Here is a 15856-nt window from a genome sequence, read left to right as displayed (position 1 = left end):
GTTACAGACATGTGATGAGTAAGGACAGAAATACACACACATACGCTCACATAAAGACAGTCTAAGTTAATAAGCGATTAAGTAACAGGGCCAGATGTTTCCTGAGAAGAATGAATAGATTGGCCTGTCCATAGGCTAGAATAACTTATGTGGGCTTGACACTGTGTCCACACTACACTGGTTAAAGATATATCTTACGTTACGTTATGACTGTTGCATGTTGTCGGACAATCGCCAATGAGGTCGTGTCTGACAAAACTCAGGATCACGCTGCAGTTTGGTGTATGACTATTAGCCTCTGACTGTCTGCTTGGAAAGGTTGACTGAAACTTTACACATAAGTATGCAATTCCATTTTGGGAATATTTTTATTGATTCTCAGGCATTAAATCCTTGTTTATTAATTATTCCTTCTGTTCTTTATCAGGTTAGTTTGTGTTTGGGGAACCCTTGACTGTATAGTTCAGGCTGTACCGTTTGAGGCATTTGGTACTTTTAGTATAACTAACTCCCTTTCATGAATTAAAACCGTTTAAAGTGAAAATAGAGTTTGCATTTCGATAAAACCTAATACGAGTCACCTAAAACGGTTCGTATGTTACACAGAACGTGATTTGGTCTGGTCAAATAAACTTTGGTTCGTTGGTTCTGTGTTGATATTTTGTTTGTTACATTATTACTCACCCAATAAAGCTCCGAACTATCAGCAAGTACGGTAGTAATAAATTTCTCACTCTAAACTCGACCTCAAACCCCCAGGATCACAGTTGCAATTACTTTGAGGACGAAAATTTTCCATAGTCAAATTTACAAACCCACCGAACATAAATGGCTCTAAAACATAAAAATGGTCTGAACAACTTACAACCACGTACAGCAGATCTTACCCAATCTAACACTAAAACAAATGGCTATACCTCGAACTATGAGATTAACAATCAAGAGCGGTACACTGTACAATCAGTTTGTAGAAGATTTTTGAAATACGACCCCTAGTGGCACCTCTTGCCGGGCATCTGGCTTAGGTCATCTCAATCCACATGTGAATTGTAAACTCACTTCTTTGGTGGAAGTTCAATCAGACAGTATCCACACCCCAACTTCATGGCTTGCTACCTGATCTCATATATTCCCCTCTAACTCTTGCCACCAGCCAAACGAGCTATCAAAGTGTAACCAACACCTAGCGTTGAACCCATATCGCACTCATGAGGGTAACAGAAACTCATTCACTGAAGATACTGTCACCTAATTTATCTTGGTGGGTCACTTTTTGACATGTCTACTAATACCCGATAGGCCCTGAATGAAAGGCAACCTTCTACATACCCAAGTAAAACGAGTGATAATCCTTTCTCATGACTTGCGATCCCTGTTAGCTGCGACAGCTTCAAGACTGCAACGTCCAACCAGTATCCGGGTAAATCACTTACCGATTTGTACCACCCTAGTTCAGATATTCCTGCAAATTTCTCAAGTGAATCATCATGACCCCCTCCAACAACTACATCTCATCGCCGGGGGATAGTCAGTTAAGTGTGAGGAGACATCACTAAATCTCAGTTGCTTAGATGTCAATGAAAACAACTCCACTCACCAGGTTGGCTGTGGTTTATCCAATTTCGTTATCCCTTAACACCTTTCTATTATCTTTTTAAAATTCACGCTCTTCCTGCTATAAGACGGTTCATCTTACTAGACCATTCCATGCTGAATTTTAATTGCTGTAGCCTGGTGAATACCTGTTACTGAAGTTTCGGGTTCCTAGTTTTAGTACTAAGACCACATAATGAACTAGGCATATAAATTACTCAGTAGTAAGTAATTTTATTTCTTTAAATCTAATAGTTTAAGTAGCACATTGTTTAAGGTGATAGTTATGTTGATTACTTTTCGGTTTTGTTTTCACATAAGTATTTTTCTGCTTCAAATGAACTACACATAGTGGATACAATCAAACAATAATACAATAAATAATGCAAATATATGTTTATCACAACTATGGTAAAACATGTGTTTGGTTAACTACGAGAAAAAAATATGATATATCATCACTGAATGAGCACACAGAAGTAAAAATATACCAAATCAAATAAAACAAACGTTTAAACAGTACAAAATGAAAAAAGAAATGAACATTTATTGAATACAATGTTTCACATGATTAGGTCGTGGACAATAGATATATAAAATACATGCAACGCATACAGGGATTACAAGTCCTGGACTTAAAAGGCTCGCTACAAAACCATAGGGTAGCCAAATAAAAATAAAATTAAACACCAATTGAAGCGATATGTAAATAACTGTTATGATAAGCAAAGAAGATGAAGAGCGAAATTTTGGTAAACGGATGAACAGCACATTTGAGTGAATATCATCTTCACAAACACTGTTTGAATATTGCTCCGACGGCTCACCACTATTCAATGGATAAATTGGATTATATTGTTGATGACCACAATGATAAGTAAACAACAACAGATATAAGCCAAATGCAAATAGCTGTGAAGTGGAATTTAGGACAAAATTAATAAAAATATGTAATACAGGACGATGAATAGTTATGTGGTTTTATCATTAAAAGTGAAAAAAACTATGCTTTAAGTAACTACTTAATTTAAACATTTCCAGTAAGAAAATTAATGTAATTCAACAACTATATAATCGGCTATAAGTCATACGTTTTGCATGCTAGCTAATGATACTGTCAGATGAAGTGAGTACTCATTTTAATTTTGATTAATGAGCGGTTACACAAATACACCAACATGTTTCTTACAAAAACAAATCGACCAGGATGACATGATATTCACTTAATTTCACTTCGCTTACATTGTAAAACGATTGTGTTCGCCTCAAATTATTATTGATTATCAATTGTATGGCTTATAGGATATGGGGTTGAGTGAAAACAATAAACATAGCAAATATAAACAATTTATATAGATATTATTTACCTGACTTTCTGCTAGCACATAAGTCAGTCTTTCTGGTATGTAAATACCGTCAATATAAATACCAAATGAGAAAACAAAGCCAAATTTATCAGCTACTAGATAACCCATGAAAAGTGGACCTTAATATATAGAGAAAAATAAATTTAAGATAAGTAATATATTTTCAAGTGTGGAATTTAGTTAACTTCCTAAACTCTATAACAAGGTACGTACATATACTGAGCACATATACAGAGTACAACACTAAGTTGTAGATGGATAACAATCAAAGGGATAAATAATCAAAGCCTAACGGAAAGCAATATACAACAAGTAAATAAGTTAGCTTCTAACGTTAGCGGAACGTTTCAACAACCTACAGGAAAACCATACTTCCTTTTACAGGGAATATGAAAGTCGTCTTGATGATAGAAAACCTACCGTTCCCAAAAATTGATTTCATACATAAAACGAAATACAGAGCTGATTTCTTAAAAAAACATTGATGAAGTTCTATTCCTGGATAGACAGGCACCAATCATGACTAAGAGCAACATTTCCCATCATATAGAAATTGTGCATTATTAACTTGCAGTAATGAAAGCCCAACTGAATAATTCGATATTAACAATAGTTAGCATGAGACAGCAATCAGTTAAATCACATTTCTTATTGAATCCCTATGAACAAACAAGGTCATGACGTGAGACTTTAAACAAATTATGCTTATATTCATGTCAATGGATTTTCTATTGACGGAACAATTATACATCAACCCACCAGGGTCTTCTAATTTTATTGTTTTTGAAGAGAAGAGATTAAAATAGTGAAGCAGAAATAAACTCCATTCTAAAACTTACATGAAATCTGATACACCATAAACACCAAGATAGGAAGCAATAGTTTTTTGGTTGACGATATCTGGTACATACCTCTACCGAGTCTTGTACGTAACAGATGTACAACTAAATAACAAAAAAAGCAAAATATTCAATTTAATTATGATTGTTAAAATTATGCCATTAGAAATTCCTCAAACGTCATTTTGTGATTGAGCATGGTTTAGTAAATAGAAGTTGAACTTTATAAATATGGCTTCCTTCGTATAAACTTAAACAAAATGTTATTTATCATTCTACTTATACACAGTTAGTTCAAATTTCCTAAATGGTACAAAACGTTGTAACACTTAAGTGGACAGTGGATTCTACATCAATCTAATTAGATTACCGTACACCAATATTGCAAATTATTTATCAAAATAGAGGAACCACTAATTTTACTGAGTTCTATATGATTACCTTCTAAATCTAATGTTAGTGCTTTTCGTCACAAGCAGATGTCGGTCCAAAGCTATTGGTCTATCCGTGACGACCCCAGGTTCAATCCCATAAACATTTGTAGGTGCAAACTGAAGAAAAACCGCATACTAAAACAAAATGACTGTTTGCTGGTGTTCATGATTCCAACTGATATCAGTATATGCTGAAAATTACTCTCGGCAGCATTTCAATTAAATGTTAAGCATAACATTATGGTTTTCAGGAAATTCGATTTTCAATCGTAAAATCTCAATATTACTTGTTTAGGCGTTATTAGCATATTACGAAGTCACTAAAATATAGGAAATAATCAAGGTACATTGCACGAAGAATTTTGTACACGTTGAACTGAAATCATCGATAGGTATATTAGGTAGCCATCAGCAAAATTAGACCACAATAAATAAATTCCCTCATCCGTTTTCAATCACAAACAAATCAACGATTGAATTTTGGATTTGAAATGGGAAAACAACATGAAATCTATGGAAAATCTATAATATTTAAGTTAAGAGCCTTAATTTTGTTAACACAGTTCTGCCACCCAGTTACCATTATCTTACTATCAATGTCAGGTGCATAATGCAACAGACGGTCGCCACTATCTGCTCTTTGAGCCATGACACTATAAGATCCACTCCAATGTCTTTCCTTTTCGCTTAGTTTACAGACTTGAGCATTAAATTCACCAGCCACTATTACTACATTAGAGCGCCTAACTTTTGGGAGGTTAGAAAACTTCCCGGCTGCCCACACCATGGAAGGTTTACAGACATATTTTTGTAATTGATCAGTGTTCGTCACAAAGTAAACATCGTTAATTATTTTCAATATAGGCTGACCTAACAGTTTAGAGGAATAATTTTATTGCTTAGTCAAAGTTATAGAACTTAAACATTGCAGTGGAATAGGTGATCATCCAGTCGGAAATAAGACACGTGACTCACTGATTCCTCGATGTTTCTCAGAAACTTCTATTCAACGCTGATTGCACAGAATGCTTCCCAGAGTTTCCGGACCCTCTCTGGATTTTATCCAGGAACATTTTGGATCGCCATAACAACAACAGCAGTAAGTTACATTTATTTGCTAAAAATCCGTATACATATATTTATTCTTCATTTTTTGAGAACTCTTAGTTTCAAGAAAAAAAAAGGAAGACTGTTAAATCATTGAGTACAATGGCCATAGAGAGCCCTTTCATGTTCTCCTTGTAATCCAAGTCGTATCTGTGTCTCTGCTTCGCTTCCCAGATGGACGATGTATGCTGTGAATGTTTAGAAGCCACCTATTAATTCAACATTGTGAAAACAATTGAAAAACCTAGGAATTATGTCTGCTCAAACACACAGCACCGCATACTGAAGACGTTATGTCCAATGATTGAATTTTCGTATGTTTTGTAAACGTAGTTATTTAATACAATGGCTGCAGCTCCCGACAGCAGTAAAGGGCGAATTCTCTTCATTTGATCTCCCGTCACACGAAGGGTTCATGCGCTGCACTCATGCACAACGCGTAGTATATCATGATTATGAGTCATTCGTGATTTAATTGCAGTGAGAAATCCATCTACCGCAAGGACATGGGCGAAGGACCGATATCGACAAACAATAGCTCGCCTAACATATTACATACAGGATATTTGAGGAAACATACCTTTGTGCTGATGGTACCCTTCCGTCCTGCATACATATTTAATGTAAAATTCGTCCTCATAGCAATGACTAACCCGAATAACGAAACTGTTATATCCGAGTGGAGATTAAATTACAGGTAACTCCCGAGGACTATTAATGGACTAATATTCTATAAATATTCTTATTGTATAATTATTCAACAATTACATTACGTATATTTATATTCCTCTTATTGTAAGCTTTATTTTGACCTATAACTTATTATTGTACGATTTACGGTTCTTAAGTTATGTTCAGCTTATTAACTACTGCCTCCCACATTCACAGCCACTTTTTGGGCTTATTTGTGTACAAATATTATTTCCTATTTTATGGTACGTTGCGGTCTGTGTGATTGATATATAAACTAGGTGTGCCTGAAATAAACGATCTGCTCTGTTCTGGTCTGATCTGCTCTGATTCGGAAGCTGGTATTGTGTTCTGTACTCAAGTGGAAGGGCTCGTAGGACATAGGACCAATAAGGACGCTAAACTGCCCACACCGGTTGAACGTCATTGGTTGGCCTAGTGTGAAGATTCGTATAAGTCGTATTCGGATTGGTAGATAAGTCGTGTGATCGAAAAGTCAGACATCCAAGGTCATAACAATTGGCGACGGGGATTTTGGCAAAAACAAAATAATTGGGAGATCCAAGGTCATAACAATTGGCGACGGGGATTTTGGCAACAAAGAAATAATAATAATACAAGTGGTGACTCAGATTTTGGAAATAAATTAGCTGTATAATTGCCGGTGATTTTTGGAGCTAATATTATTGGCAAAAAAAATGTCGATTTCTTTCGAACAGTTGCGGTTAATATTACAGCACCAGCAGAAGATGTTTGCCTTGCAACAAGAGCTATTTATAACAGTTTTGGGCAGACTTTGCATTCAAGCAGAAAATAAGAAATCTATATATCATGCAGATAATGGTGCAGTAATGGACATTTCAGAAGCATATCCTGTGCAGGATTCAAATCCCTCTATACCAGAAGGGAAACGTAATATTGGTAACGTGTCCAGCTCAGAGCAAGAAAATATTGTGTTAGATGCACATGAAGTTGTGACAATACCAGATGATCAGAAGCCAGATCCTGTAGATGATGCCCAGAGTCCAGAATCAAATGAAACACTACTGGTACTGTCTAGCTGCGAAAATAAACGTCAGCTCGAACAAAATTGTGGTCCACGTGCTACTAGTCGAGAAAGCTATGGTGACTCGTATTCAGAAAATAACTGGAGCAACACGATGAACAAAATTGTACCAGATGTTACTCAAAATCACCGGAAGACAGAATTTTATATTGAGTCAACTTATCCCATTTCTAATGACAGTGTGCCAGATATTGATTCTCAGAATAATGCATATGATTTTGATGAAACTTCTTATAACAATGAGGGAAATATGTCAGCTGAGTCGAATGATGGCCAAAAATCTAATTTAATTCTGTTAGACGTTGACTTTCTTAATGACTCGTTATCTGCTAACGAGATTCATAATGAATTTGAAAATAATGAACTCAGATCAAAGGCCGTTCATCATCATCTAGTCATTTTTAGTGGCTTCCCCAGTCAATACGAGAAACATGGTTTAAATAAAGTCCTACTAGTTGTATTTTGGAGCCATAAGGACCCAACATTATTTCGAGGAGGAGGAGAATGTTGAGGAATTTAAAGTCACATATAATTTTTTTTTTTAATCAGAATCTAAAGTTGGAATTTTCAAAAAAAAGGGGGAGGTGTTATATCCGAGTGGAGATTAAATTACAGGTAACTCCCGAGGACTATTAATGGACTAATATTCTATAAATATTCTTATTGTATAATTATTCAACAATTACATTACGTATATTTATATTCCTCTTATTGTAAGCTTTATTTTGACCTATAACTTATTATTGTACGATTTACGGTTCTTAAGTTATGTTCAGCTTATTAACTACTGCCTCCCACATTCACAGCCACTTTTTGGGCTTATTTGTGTACAAATATTATTTCCTATTTTATGGTACGTTGCGGTCTGTGTGATTGATATATAAACTAGGTGTGCCTGAAATAAACGATCTGCTCTGTTCTGGTCTGATCTGCTCTGATTCGGAAGCTGGTATTGTGTTCTGTACTCAAGTGGAAGGGCTCGTAGGACATAGGACCAATAAGGACGCTAAACTGCCCACACCGGTTGAACGTCATTGGTTGGCCTAGTGTGAAGATTCGTATAAGTCGTATTCGGATTGGTAGATAAGTCGTGTGATCGAAAAGTCAGACATCCAAGGTCATAACAATTGGCGACGGGGATTTTGGCAAAAACAAAATAATTGGGAGATCCAAGGTCATAACAGAAACGACAGAAAGTTTGATTCCCATAAACTGTTAATTGTCTAACTAACTCTTCATCACTTGGAAATCCAACGTCAACAAACATCTGTCAAAATATTTTCTGCACTTCGCTGTTCGATATCAATATGTGAAACATGACATCAGTAATGAGATTTTTAAAATGCTGCGCCATAGAAACTAACAGTTTTTATTCATCTGAAAGTACGCTCTCTATTGGACGATTAGAACTAGTTTTTGATTGATCAAAGGGTAAGGGAAACAGGGATACAGAGAAATACAAATTGACACCTAGAATAATTTGATTTTCGGAGACAATTCGTTACTCCGCCAGTACAAAGTCTAATATTTCAATACTGATTGACAGTCAGCAGAACACAGAACAAGAAATGGCTACCTTAACTGAAATCGATGACAAAAATATGGTGATTCTCAAGAGGTCGAAAACACTCTAAACTCTTTGGCGACTTATCAATTAATTAAAATAGATAAAATAAGAAATTTAGGTGGAATCTTAAAATAAGAGACATTATCATTTTAACTATTTGGGTTAATTCAGATTAGTAACCCAAAAAATATCAAGATAACCTGTTTTAAATGAAACAATTGTATTTGAAAATTAAGGATATCATACAACTGCCTAAACCAAAGTACATGGAGTGGTGTTTGAGTTTTAAAACTAATATCTGAAAGTTGATTATTTTAATAAACAATACAAGAAGTAGGCTAGAGCATGTATTTTCACAATTTTGAAGTGTCTGTGGTGTTTCATTACCATGTACTCATTAATTACAAATACAAACTTACGTAAGTTCAGACGACGAATTAAAAGCGGTGATACCACAAACGTGAATACTGTTATCCATAAAGTATAATAAAGTGCAGAAACCTATAAAAATAACAGAAATTATACTTTATACTTTGCTCTTTTTCAAAGATATGTTCATTTTTTGGCTTGTACTGTAAAATCTGGACACTACAACGAATAAGGGACAAGTGAATCAGTGAAACGCAACTTACGACCTAGCACAAGTTGAAACTGGTCCGAGTTACCACAAAAAAGCGAGAGGGGAAATCGACAAGATGAAACAGATGAAATAATCACAGCTACAATGGAAAACTAAACACAAGGAACAGTTCCAATCAAACAAACGTGATCAGGGAATGCAAGACGTGGAATGACACAGGTAGAAAGATAAGAGATCAGAGCAAACTTCAGTAGTGAGACTGAATTTAAGCTAACTCTCTTGAGGTATTCAACCATATTGAGACTATTCTGAGAGCTACAAGCTTGGAAATCTACATCCTTACACACAATTTAGAGTCATCATTGACATTCTCATGAACTGACGGCTTGGTTAGTCTGAAAAACAAGGCACACTAAAAGCAATCGATCACTTGCTGCTTACGAAGTACAAAAATGAACAGGTTAACTTATCTGAACTAGCAAACAATAAATAAATGTAGTAGAATTCGTGCACCTTATGTACGATGGATGGGAAAATAGTTGTATCATCTGGACTAATAGCATACACGAATATTTACAAATGATAATTTACAGTCAATAGATTACTTAAAATACGAATGATTTATTAGTAGGTAAATTTTGTATGTTATGTCGAAACCACACATCATAAAAGTCCCGAAAATAAGTAGAGATTTGAAAATAACCCGACTAGACAAGGTTTACATAAACAGACTTTTGTAACAAAGTGAAATACTAAAGTGCTTAATTATTATCTACAGAAAACAACAAAAACTGTGGTTTATTTATTTCAGGTGTTAATAAACAAACAATAGTGAACAGAACAAAAGTCAAAATAAAGTTCATTTTAGATTAAACCACTTGAACAATCTGATACAAACCTACGAAATTTTAGCTACGTGGTGTACAAGAACTTAGTAAACTGAAAACATCGAATCTTAACATAGTGGACGACTAGTATTTGAATAATAACTGAAACATTAGATGTTATCGGCAAGGAGTGTATGACTCCTTTAGATGTGGCGACTAAAATCCATATTCTTCAATTTTTAGTATTAAAAAAGCAGTTTAACACTCTGTGTTATACACAACAGTAAAAATGAAATAATTTGCTTCAAACTGCTTTCGTCACACAAAACAAGAGGAAAAATTTATAAATTCAGAAAAGTACTGGTCAAATACTCGTCTGAATTTGTTTCCATTATAAAACCTGTTAATGGGATACAGATTAGATTAAGGCATGTTCTGTGCACGATTGTGTTGAGGCACGCTGACTGACCATTTCCTGGCGCTAGCGGATACTTAGAAGAATACTCTAGAATATTCGGTGAGGTCATAATTTGTGGATGATCGTTGAGCGACATTGAAGTGACCTTGGAAATGCCCACCTACTAACTAGGACTAAGTGAGGGTTATAAACCAGTGTGAGGAATTAGAATTATGATTTGCAGTTGATGGTTACGGTTAGGAATTAGATTTGAAGTTTCCATCACGAACCGACATCAGCTTAAATGCCAAAACGTTACTTAGCCAAATGGATGAATGCATTTCGCGCCAAAATCCAAGACCTGTTATCTTATGTCTGATCGGTCCTCCTATAAATTATAGTCTCGCCGAATATTCTTGTGTAAAATTTATAAACACACCAACGTTTTCCTTATTGTGATTCCTACTTCCATTCGACCTTGTTTATTTGGATTATAATTGCATACCTGTTTAAATGTGTTCTGGTTTGGGGACTTGTCCAGTGAAACAATGTCCAAGAATACTAAGCAATAAGAGTGACTGGGTCGTAATAAGAGTTCATTACAAAACCATCATTTCCTTATACGCTGTATTAGATACTCAGTGACCGGTCTTATTACTTTACTATGAGGCGAAATATTTACAATTTGTACAATAATAAAATGAAGTCATCACTTCGTGCCGTCTTCTGAAATCCATACGTCGTCGAGATCACCTCGAAGACATTCCACTGCAGTCTGCCATAATTGTTTACTCTTAGTCTCCGTTTTCATTGTTGATAGTCATTATTGACTTCAGACAAAGCGACCGGATGTCATTCTCTTTACAGACGCGTTATTCACCATAGATGACTAACGATTTGAGAAACGCAATTTGATAATAGACATTCATTGTTTTGATCCTCGATTTCAAGCGTAACTCGGTCGTATAGTTGATGTTGCGGATGCAAGTCCCCAGAAATCACTTCGTAGACGTCTTATTTTCATGATTTATTTTGAAAATTTGGATTTCTCATTTTCGTGTCAAAAGTGCCCACTTTTACCTTCATTTGTATTTCCCACCTGGAAAGATCTGAAACATAATTGGGTTATTCCCTCTTTTAATACGCTATTTTACGACGTCTCCCAGGGACACTTTTATACTGGATATATACACTTGAGTTGTGTGCTTGTTTGTTTGTGCTCCTGCCTGCTTGTGGAACATACCTTTCACTCGGCTGAATCTGGTCTTCGCCCTCTAGTTAACAGAGCTGGGATGCAGTGAATAGTTTAGCTTGTCTTGTTGTTGTGTTGCTGACCCTTCGTTCCGTTCGCCAAATTCAGGTGATATCGTAATCGCTTCAAGCGTAGCAGTTGGATACTTCGATAGAATTAACAATTATCATGCGACAAAATTCCTGGCAATATCAGGTAGAACTAATGGTAATAAAGACTAACCAAAACAGTATTGAATAACAATCCGAAACACTCATCAACTCTATTGAAAATTTCTCAGTCAAAGTACCAAATCAGTTCAAAATAACTAATGTTAAGCAGTCTTGCTCCATTTATGATTAGCTCAGTTGAGAAAACGATTCCATCATTGTTTCAGTAATAGTATTCAAGGGAGTTAAGGATCCAATAATAAACGTCATGCGGTACAAGTTGATAAGTTGGTGGGATAAAGAATCAGTAAGCATCGTGCAATCCACAAGCGAAGAAATAGAATGTACTACAGGATGATGTGTGAAGTAAATGACATATTTGAGGATACTCTGTGATGTGTGGGCGAGAATGATAATGATTAGCTGTATGCTTAGTCAGACATGTAGATAGTCTGACAGGTGTCAGATGAGTTATATATTCACCTATCCTTATTATTACTTATTATTGATTGTTGTTGGGTTGTGTCGAATTTTCGGTGTGAAAATATATTTGCGTTGTGGTCAGGCTAATCACGTGTTCTTGATCTGAGTTGAGTTGACGTCCTGTAGAATAGACACTGGGAGGGAATCTAGTGTAGATAATCGTCTAAGGTAAATTAACGTCCCATATGTGTAAACGTGCAAACGCAACCGTTATAAAATTGGACGAAGTAAAACCAAGCGTTATAACATTGTCAAGTGATTAGATGTGATTTATGTAATCTATGTTATACATAGTAGTAACACAATCTACTCTGTATACCTGAATTCAAAATGACTGTTCCACGTAAAACATCAACACGATAATCGTCAAGTACTTCTTTTGAAGCCATTTTTATGATCACATCGATGATGAGATTGAAGAATCAGAAGACTGGACGAGTCATAAAGCTAGAGTTTTTTCCTCGATTTCCGTACCATTGAAGGAACTGATTGGCCACCAACCAAGGAGTACAACACAGTCCAAGTCATTAGAGTCAAGAAATAATTAAACCCTCCTCAGAATATCTCGTCTAGGATTCAAGGTATCCAAAGAGATTACTAGTTAGGGTGTCACGAACCTTAGATATCGCTTCACTGACAGGAAGCTTATTGTTACTAGTGGCTTGGATAAGTTTTAACGGCCACCGATAATTATGATATGAAGCTGTTGCTTTCAATCATATAGGGACACTACCGTATGAAAAGAAGTCTCGTAAAAATGAAACGTCGATGAGTGTTTTAGGAATATATTTCGCTACTTCCCCTATACCACAAATCAATACCCTTCAAGTGTTTTCTCCTTAAGTAAAGCTAAGTGGGTTTGTATTTACTTCAGAATGTCAGTCAGTCAGCTACAACGTAGGACCAGGCACATATGTGCATCGGTCCAGGTTGCCACACCGCATCAGCACAACAAGATGAACACCGGATTCACAGCAGTGGTTAGGTCAAAGGTGGTAATATATAAGAGAAAGATTGCCTATAGAGATATAGTACAAGAAGAAAGAATTGGTTCGTAGAAAGAAGGATATGAAGTGATTTTAATCTCTTAGTTTAAGGGAAGACAGAGAGTGTATACACCGACGCCATTGTGATCAGTTCTGAGCCATGTCACCAAGAGTCTCCAACCATTGGTTACGATAGTCACGCGGACCCCAACCAAGTAGTCTGCATCTACCAACATGGCTCAGACTAGAAGTTAGTGTCTTCAAGCACTGATGCCACGTTTTGGTTTGGCCGCCCCTAACTTTCTTCCAACCATCTCCAATACCGGATAGCATTGCACGTCGTGGTAATCGGTGTTCAGGCATACGTAACACGTGGCCCAACCATCTCAGTCGATGAAGATTCATAACCTCATCAACTGATTTACCATCATTCCCTAATACCCTGCGTCTAATCTCACTATTACTTACCCGGTGATCCCAGCAGATGCCAGTAATATTTCTAAGGCATCTGTGGTCAAATACTAATAGCTTACGAGTGTCTTCTACTCTTAATGGATATGTTTCGCTGCCGTAAAGTAAAACAGAACGGACTGCCGCGCAGTATACCCGTCCTTTTATTGATAGACGGATATCTCGCCTTCGCCATAGGTGACGCAAGTTGGCAAAAGCCAAGCGAGCTTTTCGAATCCGTGCTGAGATTTCGTCAGACACCAACCCATTAGGGCTGATCAAACTTCCAAGATAAGTGAAGTTGCCAACGCGTTCGACTACTTCACTCCCTATCCTTAGTTCAGGTGTTGACGCAGACCAGTCCTGAAGCAACAACTTGCATTTAGAGGGAGAGAAGCGCATTCCAAACATTCTGGCATTGTTGCTTAGTGCTACCAAAAGACTCTGCATTTTGTCAGCGTCTTCACCAAACAGGACTATATCATCTGCGTATTCTAAGTCGATAAGTGGACCTCCTGGATGGAGATCAATACCCGAGAATTCAGTCGACGAGAAAGTTATTTCCATCAGTAGATCTATGATGAAGTTAAACAAAAATGGGGGAAGTGGACAGCCTTGACGGACACCACTTGAGGTTGCAAAAGTAGATGACAGTTCGCCATAAGCTCTGATTCGACTAGTAGTGTTCGAGTAAAGAGCCTTCACAAGGTTTATGTACTTCTGTGGTATGCCTTTCAATGACAGACACTGCCACAGAATCTCGCGGTCTACCGAGTCAAATGCTGCTTTTAAGTCAAGAAAGACCACCATTGTTGGACGCCGATAAGTATGCCTGTGTTCTAGAATCTGACGAATGGTGAATATGTGGTCGATGCAGCCACGACCAGGTCTGAAGCCAGCTTGAGTCTCTCGTGTTTGCAGTTCACGAGTCTTAGTTAGGCGTCTGATAATTATCGAAGCTAGTATTTTAGATACTATATTAGTTAAACTAATCCCTCTGTGGTTGTCACAGGATGATTTTGACCCTTTCTTATATATTGGGACGATAAGTGATTGTGACCAGTTAGATGGGATAACGTCTAACTCCCAGATCCTAGCTAAAATATTAGTCAACCTAATCGCTAAAATTGGACCACCATCCTTAAAGACCTCTGGAGCCAGTTCATCTGGACCAGCTGCCCTTCCTCGTTTCAGATTAACTATAGCCTTTTGAACTTCAGCAAGAGTTGGGGGACCTACTTCAATGTTCCATTCACACTGTCTGGGAATGGAGGGCAGTTGTAGAGTAGCTGAAGGCCAGTTGAACTGTTCTCTGAAATGTTCCGCCCATCGTTCTAAACGTCTGGACTGGGAGCAGATGAGAGTATCGTCTTTTTCCGATATAATCTCACTTACACTTGACTTATTAATTCCAGTTTCTTTTATTAGTCTGTAAAGCTGTCTTGTGTTCCCTATAGTCGCCGCCTTTTCCATCTCTTTTGCTTTCATTGCCCACCACTGCTCACGGTCGTTTCTTAGACTTTTTCTTAACCTAGATCTGATTTGTTGTCGCTCTTCATCATGTTCGGAACCTGATGGGACGAGTTTGCGAGAATCCATCAGTGTGATAGACCTTGAAGAAATCCATTGGTTCTTTGTAACCCTGTGGTTTAAATCACTGATAGATGTCACTGCTGTTTCCACAGCTGTTTGTATGGCTTTCCAAGCAACAACTGGGTCAACCTCGTTTTCAGAACTACCTAATCGTGACCTCAGTTGTTCCTGGAACCTACTTTTGGTTTCCTCGCTACTCAGTTCGGTTCTAATGGGTCTTTTTACTGTGGCTTTTTTGCGTCCAATGAGGCGCAAGCAGATGCGTGCCCGTATTAGGGCGTGGTCAGAGTCCAAGCAGGTACTCCAGAATGAGCGACAATCTTCTACCGACCCTCTCCAACGATGACTGATGGCAATATGGTCTATTTGAGTCCATCGTTGGTTTGGTGTAGGGGGTCGCCATGTTAGACGATGTCTCTCCTTATGCTTAAAATTTGTGTTTGCTAAAAATAAGCGATTGTCTGAGCACAGTTGCA

At 37.1% G+C, this 15856-nt stretch overlaps 2 protein-coding genes across 2 annotated transcripts in view; one reads left to right on the top strand and one right to left on the bottom strand.

Annotated features, from left to right (window-relative positions):
* The window catches only part of TMEM62_2 (Transmembrane protein 62), a 29944-nt gene continuing 14088 nt past the window's right edge, over positions 1 to 15856 (bottom strand). The window contains exons 4-7 of the mRNA XM_051215064.1: positions 9083 to 9164; positions 3800 to 3904; positions 2961 to 3079; positions 1 to 2505 (exon numbers count right to left, since the gene is read on the bottom strand). Coding sequence (XP_051068248.1) covers positions 2140 to 2505; positions 2961 to 3079; positions 3800 to 3904; positions 9083 to 9164 — 672 coding nt within the window. The 3' untranslated portion in view covers positions 1 to 2139. The remainder of the gene's footprint in view (positions 2506 to 2960; positions 3080 to 3799; positions 3905 to 9082; positions 9165 to 15856) is intronic.
* Positions 6007 to 8014, top strand: MS3_00006828 (uncharacterized protein). Its single transcript, XM_051215065.1, has one exon. The coding sequence runs from the start codon at positions 6729 to 6731 to the stop codon at positions 7605 to 7607; it is 879 nt and encodes a 292-aa protein (XP_051068249.1). The 5' UTR covers positions 6007 to 6728; the 3' UTR covers positions 7608 to 8014.

This window comes from Schistosoma haematobium, chromosome 2 (assembly GCF_000699445.3).
Source record: "Schistosoma haematobium chromosome 2, whole genome shotgun sequence".
Classification (NCBI taxonomy): domain Eukaryota; kingdom Metazoa; phylum Platyhelminthes; class Trematoda; order Strigeidida; family Schistosomatidae; genus Schistosoma; species Schistosoma haematobium.
The sequence above is the reverse complement of the archived record's forward strand: the minus strand, read 5'-3'. Positions and strand labels throughout refer to the sequence as shown.

Coding starts and splice junctions, on each gene's coding strand:
- MS3_00006828 (XM_051215065.1), top strand. CDS start 6,729: ATGTCGATTTCTTTCGAACAGTTGCGGTTAATATTACAGCACCAGCAG.